The 10,180-nt window shown below is 35.2% G+C and overlaps 1 protein-coding gene across 3 annotated transcripts in view; it reads left to right on the top strand.

Annotated features, from left to right (window-relative positions):
- The window catches only part of DSC2 (desmocollin 2), a 38,691-nt gene that overhangs the window by 11,685 nt on the left and 16,826 nt on the right, over nucleotides 1–10,180 (top strand). For all 3 annotated transcript variants that reach the window (XM_010828959.1, XM_010828958.1, XM_010828960.1), the window contains exons 5-9: nucleotides 1,296–1,451; nucleotides 2,681–2,825; nucleotides 4,029–4,195; nucleotides 8,306–8,440; nucleotides 9,016–9,201. In XM_010828959.1, coding sequence (XP_010827261.1) covers nucleotides 1,296–1,451; nucleotides 2,681–2,825; nucleotides 4,029–4,195; nucleotides 8,306–8,440; nucleotides 9,016–9,201 — 789 coding nt within the window. The remainder of the gene's footprint in view (nucleotides 1–1,295; nucleotides 1,452–2,680; nucleotides 2,826–4,028; nucleotides 4,196–8,305; nucleotides 8,441–9,015; nucleotides 9,202–10,180) is intronic.

Raw genomic sequence — 10,180 nt, 5'->3', positions numbered from 1 at the left:
TGTATATATGAATATATAAGTGAATGAGTGTGTCTATCATATGCTTCAATATATGGTATAAATACATCTCTCTATACCTGCCTAAACTTTTTTGCAGTTGTAGTCATGCAAAAGCCATTTATAAAGCTGTGAAGCCCATCTAGCACTCTCAAACACGTGCTTCTTCAGTGGATTTTCATATCTTCAAGTGTATCTCAGAGCCTGGACGTAGTCTAGAAAACCCGCAAACATCTTCCATAATAAAGGATGAAATTGTCGATAAAAAGTCAAATGCCATGAAAGGGAAAGATGGTACACCTTTCCATGGTTTCTTTTCGAGTTCACTGTTTAAATCACACTGGGTCCACATTTTCTCTTTCTCTTTTAACTTTCAGTGGGAACCTCAGCAAATCTTTGTGCCTCTCTCCACTATCAGTGGTCACTACCATTCAGTCTAGCTCTTAGGTTTCTTTTCCACCAATTCTTTAATCGGTGAGAGAGATACCTTATTTAGAGCCCACCAATAAATACAGTGCAACCGAGAGAAGAGCATTTTAAAGTTGGGAAAAAATTTTTTTGAAAATAATTGTTAGTCATTCTGATAGGTAGTCAGGATCCTACTAAGAGGATGAAAATACTTTGGAAAAAAATGTTTTTTGATGTAGGATCTTAGTTCTCTGACCAGGGATGGAACACGTGCCCCCTGCATTTGAAGGCAAAGTCTTGACCATCGGACCACTGGGGAAATCCCAGAGAAAATTTTCTTTTTGAATCAAATATCAAAGTAGCACATTCACCAAGATATTTTCACTCTTTTTCATCCTGTTCAACCCCTATAATAAAGACAATGCTGAGAAATGAAAACTAATTAAGGAAATCACTTTCCAGATGTTTGCCCTGCAGACAGTATACGTTAAATCCAGTGTCTCAAATATTACATTAGATAAAATAAAACTTCAGGTGTTAAAACAATTGATAAAAGGATAACTTTTCATGCTCAGAATACTTTGTTTTCTAAGACAAGAAAAGTCCAGAATGCTTGATCCATGTAGGTACCTGTAGCCTTTGAAAGTATTCGTTAGTTATTCTGGAAAACTAAGGTGCTACTTCATTATTTTCCTCATGCCTTGCTCTTGAATTTCTCAGTTATTAGGCTTCCTTTTCCTATTGCTGTCTTTTATTCATATATAGTAATAAATTAAAGGGGGTAATTACTTATTGTAATGAAAATATCAATGTGATTGCGTAAATATGTAGATGAAAGTTTTGCTGAAATACAAAATTTGTCTTTTATGTATATATTGTCTACTTTCTAGATTCAATCTGATACAGCCCAAAACTACACTATTTACTATTCCATAAGTGGGCCTGGAGTTGACAAAGAACCTCGCAATTTATTTTATGTAGAGAGAGATACTGGAAACCTGTTTTGTACTGCTTCTATAGATCGTGAAACATATCCATTATTTGAGGTAACGTTTACATATTGTGTTAGTAACATTAAGCTTGGCTATATTGCCTCTCTTCCTCAATTCAATTACTCTTTTCTGTCTCCTGAATTTCTCATCTGTGCTCTGGTAGTATTGTATGGACCTGATAGTTGCCTGGAAGCAAAAAGAATTTTATAAAATAAATAGTCTTCAGTTTTATTAAATTGTTCTGGGAATTACGGTTTTACTATTTCTGTTTTCAAAAGAAAAAAGAGCACCACTTTGAAAGTAGTTATTTATTTGGCAGAAAAGATCTGTGAACCTCTTTATGGTACTGAGAGTGATACCATAGGAGATAAGTCAAGCTCTGAAGTTAAGCCTCAGAACCTTTGCAATGAGAGACAATTAATTTGTGAGCGAGTAAGGAGTGTGGACAGTGCTTAACTAGGATAACAAGGCATTTCATCATCTAGGCAACCTCCCATTGTGGGATGACTGTTACTATGTAAGAATTTAACCTAATGTTGTATTGAATTTCCCACAGGAACTGGTCATTTTGCCTAACTCAACTTTAGTTATATGTTTTTGGATGAATTAATTCTTTAGTTTTAAAATTACTACGACATGGCCTTCTAAGTACCTGTGATGGTCTGTTCTTTCTATGACAGCTGTTAGGAGATAATATGGAATTTAAATTGATATTGTATGATCAAAAGAATCAATTGCATTCTAGACACAATGTATGGCCATTTGGTCCATTTCTGACTCCCCTTTTTAAATTAAACAATTATTATGAAGACAGTTATCTAAATATAGCCATCAATATGGCTAAAATTCTAATTAGAAAATAAAATAGTATCTCAGTTGACTGCACCTGGGGAGTTTGGAATCCTAAGAATTCAGTTATAAAAGATCCAGAGAATTGTATTTAAAATACATGCACTTGAAACTTTCAAGCAAAACAAAATAGTTCTCAGGATCCTTTCAAGAAAATAATAATAATAACCATTATACTCATGAACAACAATACAGAATGGTGAGGAAACTGAATTTATCTATGTTATTATATTAGCTATATTATAAAATGCTATAGTACACCATGAAATTAGCCATCTCTTGTGGCATTAAGATTATGCTCACATTCAAAAGTAGTAACAAATGGTAAAACCCACACTGTGATGCTCAACAGTCTCCAAATGAAAGGCAAAGCATAAGCAAGTTTGAACCATAATTTATTTTCGCTTTTTTTTTCAATGTTACTCTCTTCACAGCTAGTTGCCTTCGCAACAACTCCGGATGGATATACTCCAGAATATCCATTGACCTTGGTCATCAGAATTGAGGATGAAAATGATAACGCCCCAATTTTTACAGAAACAAGTTACAGTTTTGAAGTTTTTGAAAACAGCAAAGTTGGTGAGTCCCCACCTTGGCAATGCACGGCAACTTAGTGTTTCCGTTCATTAGTTGACTTTCATTCTGGCCACTGGGAGGTAGCATAGCCTGCTGCCAAGAGCAAGGGACTTGCCAGACGGGTGGCTCTGGGAGGCATTTTACTCTGCCTTTTGCTAGCTGTGTGCTGTGACCTTGGGCAAGTTTCCTATCTTGACAAGCTTTGGTTTCTTCATCTGTAACATGAGATATTAACACACAAGGTTAAGTGAAGTGCAGTATACCTTGAATGCCAAGCACAGTGCCTCAATGTTATTTTGCCTTTCTGTGTGAGATAAATACTTTGAAGAGGCCATATTTTCTAAATATTCTAAGAATATTTTTTTTCTGAAAAGAAGTTATTGAGCAGTAGAAGTCTTAGCCTTGAAGAGACCTGCTGATATTCTATAGTGATTAAATGATAGACTGTATTCTGGGCATCACTGGGCTTCTCAGGTGACCCTAGTGGTAAAGAACCTGCCTACTAAGGCAGGAGATGTAAGATATGTGAGTTCAATCCCTGTACCGGGAAGATCCCCTGGAGAAGGGCATGGCAACCCACTCCAGTATTCTTTTTTTTTTTTCCACTCCAGTATTCTGGCCTAGAGAATCCCATGGACAGGGGAGCCAGCTGGGCTGTAGCCCATAGGTCGCAAGAGTTGTACATGACTGATGTGACTTAGCCTGCATGCACACATGCATTCTGGGCATTGTTAAAAAGGTCTTGGAGAATAAATTTTCTTAATCTCTTGAAAAATGGACCATTTCAACTAGGAGTTAGAATTAGATTTTTAGTCTTCCTCTAGAAAGATCTAAGTAAGCTAAGAATTTTCAGAGCAAAACTGACCCATATGATCAATTTAAGTGCAGGCTTATAAATAGAAAAAGCTTAAAGAATAATTGGAATTCTTTAGTTAAGAAATACTAAGGCCATGGGGGGATATTATCAACATTTATAAAATTATACAGTAAACGTAGTAAATATGGATATGGTCACCAAATTTCAAAATGTTGGAACATTGGGATATTTAAAAAGAAGTGATACTTTATATGGAATCCTGAAAATGTACAAATGCTATTCTTATTATTAATTTTGTCGTGTGAAACTTTTTTGTGATAGATAGGAGTCAAAGGGAAAGTTGAAACTGTAAAGGTTTTGGAAAGTAAAGAGGATTTTTGTGTATGTAGGTACTACCGTGGGACAGGTTTGTGCAACAGACCAAGATGAGCCTGACACACTCCACACGCGTCTGAAGTACTCCATCATTGAGCAGTTTCCAGCATTACCCACCCTCTTTTCTATGCATCCAACTACAGGCGTGATCACCACATCGTCATCTCAGCTAGACAGAGAGGTAACAAATATTAACAAATAAAACCTGATTTGTTATTGTTCAGTCACTTAGTCGTGTTCAACTCTGCGATCCCATGGAGTGCAGCATGCCAACGCCAGGCTTCCCTGTCCTTCACCACCTCCTGGAGCTTGCTCAAACTCATGTCCATTGAGTCAGTGATGCCATCCAACTGTCTCATCCTCTGTCGTCCCCTTCTCGTCCTGCCCTCAATCTTTCTCAGCATCAGGGTCTTTTCTAATGAGTTGGCTCTTTTGGTAGTACCTATGTTTCTCTGTATTATCACCTGCAGATAAGCTTTTGAAAAGCATATTGTGAATCTAACAAAAATTATTTTAGGTAGGTTGATGGAGGTCATTAATCTTGCAGCATGCTGATTTTGAACTGCTAATTCATTCTCTCCTGAATTATATGATTTATAAAATCAAATTTCCTAATATAAACATATTTGTAGTTGGAAAAAAATAAGAAATGTTGTAATTGTACAGTAAAACTTGGAATTTGTGGAAGTTTCTTATCTACAGATAACAATGCTTCTCTTTCTATCTGTGTAACTTCATTAGCAATCTCATCTACATTTTCCCCTTACATAGATTAAATGAAAGTTTATCTCTTGCTGATCTCTGATTCAACATTTTCAGTTGACTGACAGGAATTCTTATTTGAACATTTCACAGCTACCTAAGATGCAGGATATCTAGAATTCTTCTTTCCTTCTGAACATGCTCTCTTTCCCATGCTTTTAGTTAACATGACATTAGAATATTCTTTTCCTTTAGTGATTTTTCTATTTTCACCTTGGCTTTGTGTTCTCAAAATTGTATTTGATGTCTCCTCTTCCAAGTCAAATTACTTTCCAAAGCATGTTGATATTAGCTCCACAATGATCTTATATTCACATCTATCCATTGTCCCTGCAGCTATCCTAGTTTAGTAATTACTCATTTTGTTATTCAACTGTTACTCAACTGTTAGCATTTATTTATTTGAATTCTTATAGTACTTATCTGGCCTACTTCCTACATTTATAATCCTTAATTTTAAAATATAGTAATATGTGTTTGTCAGGTTTCTCTTTGATTCCTAAAACTCTGTATTAATTTCATTTCCTCTCCCATGGATTAAGGAAGTGGTTTGCAAGTTTTCTGGTCTCAGGAGCTCTTTACAGTCTTAAATTTTATTGACAATTCCAGGCTTTTGTTTATGTGGCTTATATTTATCACTGTTTAATCCAAAAATGTTTAAAACTGATAGAAGTTAAAAAATATATATTTACTTACCCATTTAAGATATTACATGTTAATATAAATAATATTTTTATAAAAATAACTACATTTCCAAAACAAACAATTGAATGAGGAGTAGCATTATTATACATTTTCCAAATCTGTTTAATACCTGACTTAATGTAAGAGTGATTAGTTTTCATATATCCTGCATTCAGTCTGCTATATCGTTTTAGTCAAGGTATATAAAGAAAATCCAAGATGACCTGAAGTTAGAATAGAAAGGAGTGTTTTAATAGTAATTCCAGATCATTGTGGATAGTCTTCTTTGATATACTACACCAAAGCTTGACAGGTGGTAGGTTCGTAAATGTTTTTTGCAGTGTGCACTCTTAAGAAGCCTTGTCTGTGAACTTTCATACTTTGTCACATCAGGATCCACTGTCTTGTACTAAAAGTGACTAGTTTATTTACCACGTGAGGTCTTGTAACATCATGCACTGGTCATATGGGAAGTACTGGCTCACCGAGTTATGCAGATCCTCCAAATATTGACACATTTAATTAAACAATATTAAAACAATCTCCTACTCATCTCCATTAATACCACAATAGTTCATAAAAGTTTTCTAGAATCCTTATTTTTGCTTGAAAGCTCCAGTCGATCATTTGCATCAGATAGCCTTTTCTTTAAGTGACAGATTTGCCTTATGTACGTCAAAATGTCTTCCAGATCCCAAATTGAATAACCTTAGGTGTCTTTTATGTAAAAACAGCTTAGCTTCTAAATCAAACAATCCTGAAAGTACTTTTCCTTGGAAGAAAATCGTATAATATTATGCAGAAGGGCTTTTATATATACCTCCCATTTTTTCATGTGGACTGAAGGCTGAGATTTAATAACAGTGGTTAAAATTGATCATTTTTACTGCATTTGCAAGGACATTCCTAAGTAAAATTTCAATTTTTAAATTCAATTTTATTATTTTAATTCTATTATTTTAATTTTTATTTTTAATTCATTTTTACTGTTTATAATTTATACATTCTTAAAATGAGTCTGTGCCAGTGAAAGGGCTTCCTGGGTGGCTCAGGGGTGAAGAATCCATCTGTAATGCAGAGTGGGTTCAATCCCTGGGTCAGGAAGATTGCCTGGAGTAGGAACTGGCAACCCACTCCAGAGTTCATGCCTGGAGAATCCCATGGACAGAGGAGCCTGGTGGGCTATGGTCCCTAGGGTCACAAGAGTCAGACACTGAATCGACTGGGCAAGCATGCATGCATGCACGTGCCAGTGAAGAATGGGGTATCATTTGCTAAATGAATGGATTGCTGTCACAGGTCTACAGATTATAGAGATTCTTCATGGAATTTGGATGCTCAGGAAGAGCAGGTTATAAACCAAATTTTCTTTTATCGTCGAGTCTTAAATAGATTATTCTGATAAAACACTTGAGAACATTTGACTAATGAAGGGGTCTTAGAGTTCTTTTACCCAAGAAAGCTCTGGACTCACGTTCTGATCCCAGGTTTCTGATTTTTTTTTCTGTTGGCCTTCCACGATTTAATCTCTTTAAGCATCAGAACTTTTCTTCCATCTGAAGATAATGATAGGTTGATATTTAAGTCCCAACCTTCATTTCTGTCTTTGTGTTATCTGCCAGTTGATCATTCCCAATAAATCATAGTTTGCTACAAATAGAATCCATATTTCCTCCTAGAAGTATACTAGTCTGAGCTTTTAAAAATTTTGAATAAAAGAAGACCATTAATTGTTTCAACTCTACATATGTGATTGATTATGAGAGAGGAGTAAATCAGGAAAAATCAGAAGTGTAACAACTATAGCCATTGAGAGAAATATTATTAATAGTTTTATTTTAGGTAATATTGAGTCCAGTGCATGAGGACTAGAAAGTTTAAGAAGTCTAAAGGAAGGAAAGGGCTTCCCTGATAGCTCAGTTGGTAAAGAATCTGCCTGCGATGCAGGAGACCCCGGTTCAATTTGGTTTTTTAAGAGAATGGCAACTATTCTAGATGGAAGGTTAGGAAGTATTTTATATATTTTTTGTCTTATAAAAGGTCAATTACTTAGCAAAGATGTTATTATTATCATTTTACAGAAGAGGAAAACTAAGGGAAAAGACTTTCCCAACTGCCAAAGATTACATTTGCTGTTTTTGAACTTGGGAATAGAACCCAAGCTTCCTAATGTTCAGTCTAGGTGGCATTATTATTAGAGATGCTGTTAATCCTTCAATATCTCAATACTTGTGACAGATGAGACCATTATCTGTGTATCTCAAGAAAGACTCATCACTTAAACTAGTGATGAGTCTGCAATCTCTAAAGAATGGAAAATCCTTAAAAAAAAGACACTATTTTCCATGAAGAGAAAAAAGAAAATTTTACAAAGCCCCAGAACTTTCTTCTTATGCTAATTTAATGATCTTTTAATAAATGTCAAGTAAATATTTAAAATCCACCACTTTTACAAGAGGATATGTTATTGCTTTATTATAAGACTGGTATAGAGTCACTGTTAATGTATTTTTGAATGTAAGAATGTACTTTGAATAGGAGATAAAGATTTTGATTAATTACTAGGCAATTTTAAGTGGCTATGACAATATTTTTTCTTTCTGTTAAGTAATGCAGAAACCAACTTGATTCTATGAGTAGCACTTTAAATTTGAGAAACTATTATATTTGCATAAATTAATTGAAAATTAGTATGTGGAAATTATTCCTCTGCCAGTATATGAAAACTATAAAGTCTAATAGTGTACTTCTTAAATTTTCAATGCAGGGAAAATTATAGAATAAGTTATGATTTCATTTATAATGTTACTTTCACTCAGTAATTAAATTCTTACTTTCTTTCCAGCTAATTGATAAATACCAGCTGAAAATTAAAGTGCAAGACATGGATGGTCAGTATTTTGGTTTGCAGACAACTGCAATTTGCATCATTAATATTGAAGATGTGAATGACAACTTGCCAACATTCACCCGTTCTTCTGTAAGTGTGTGATTTTAATATAAGAAAATGTAAAAGGCAGAGTTAATTGCTAAATATGCACATCTCCCTTCATGCCCCATGATTTCAAATGAAGTATTCCCAGCCATATCTAAGTAGTTTGGACTTAGGGTTTAAAATCACGTAAATATAGTTTTGGGCTTCCCTGAAAGCTCAGTTGGTAAAGAATCCGCCTGCAATGCAGGAGACCCCAGTTTGATTCCTGGGTCGGGAAGATCCCCTGGAGAAGGGATGGGCTACCCACTCTAGTACTCTTGGGCTTTCCTTGTGGCTCAGCTGGTAAAGAATCCGCCTGTAATGCAGGAGGCCTGGATTTGATCCGTGGGTTGGGAAGATCCCCTGGAGAAGGGAAAGGTTACCCACTCCACTCCACTCAAGGCCAGGACGGTATATATAGTCCATGGGGTCACAAAGAGTCCAACACGACTGAGCAACTTTCACTTACACTTTTCAAACATAATTTTTGGAAATTAGAAGAGCCAGGCTTACTTTACATGATGTTCTGCTTTTGTGAGAGTTACTAATTAAACTTCTTTTGTCATTTTTTGTTATTTTAGTATGTGGCATCAGTGGAGGAGAATAGAATTGATGTGGAAATCTTACGTGTTGCCGTTCAGGATAAGGACTTAATTAATACTGCTAATTGGAGGGCCAATTATACCATTTTAAAGGGTAATGAAGATGGAAATTTTAAAATTGTAACAGATTCCCAAACCAATGAAGGAGTTCTGTGTGTGGTTAAGGTAAGAATAAATCAGCAGATTAGTTATTTGCAGCTTATAATATGAAAGATTAGTATACTAGAGCTTGATGAAAAGAAAGGAATTCTAGTAAATGTAGATCTAAAATAGACAGTTAACTAAATGTAAATGCTGTGTTCTTCATGTATATAGTGGGATGATTGTACTCATTTTGGGGAACATTTTGAAAAGATATGATAGTTTAGAATTATTATATATATGTATGTTCAATTAATAAGATATAGTACCCACTTTGTAACGAGTATCTCTGGGTTTTTTTTTTTTTTCCTTTTTTTGTTTTAACCAGTTATCTCTTAACAATTAAAAAGCCAGCACAGTTTTGGCAACAGTGAGACACTGCCAGGCTTTCCTAGTCCATTCTTTCTATCGCTGTGTCAAGGAGCTGCTACTTCATTACTGAATTTCCCAAATAATGAGTTATTCTTGGTCAGACTCATAGGGAAGCTGTTTTATAGATCTTTACTTTTGGATACAGTGTACATTATGTTCTTTACTTCCTGGTTTGGAACAGGAGTCCTCAACCATTCAAAATGTAAATACTTCCAAAACCTCTTTCTAATAATCTCTAATTATCTCAGGAGACATCACTGCTAATTCAGGTGGCAGAGTTAACCCATAAAGTCATCTGAGCTCTGGCTTTGGACAAAACCATAGGAGCCTATGGTTCTGCTGCATCTTTTACTAGAACATGATTCTATCCTGGGTTTCTGGTTTCCCTTTTCTTCATTCACAAGGAGAATGGGTTAAAAATGATGATTGGTTTTTCTTACTGTGATGAAAATTAGCTGCAGTCTGTGGGTTAATTTCTGCTTCAAATAGCAGAGGGATTGTCCCTTAAATCTTGTTTCTTTCTTCATCCAACCCTGCCCTAATCCTTGGCATTACAGAAAGGAAATTTATCTCTGTGAAATCTAAGACTTGACAGCACAGGGAGCCCAGCTTGGCACTCTGTGATGACCTA

The sequence above is a fragment of the Bison bison genome, unplaced genomic scaffold (genome assembly GCF_000754665.1).
Source record: "Bison bison bison isolate TAMUID 2011002044 unplaced genomic scaffold, Bison_UMD1.0 scf7180017864498, whole genome shotgun sequence".
Lineage (NCBI taxonomy): Eukaryota > Metazoa > Chordata > Mammalia > Artiodactyla > Bovidae > Bison > Bison bison.
This window is presented reverse-complemented; position numbering and strand designations above follow the sequence as displayed.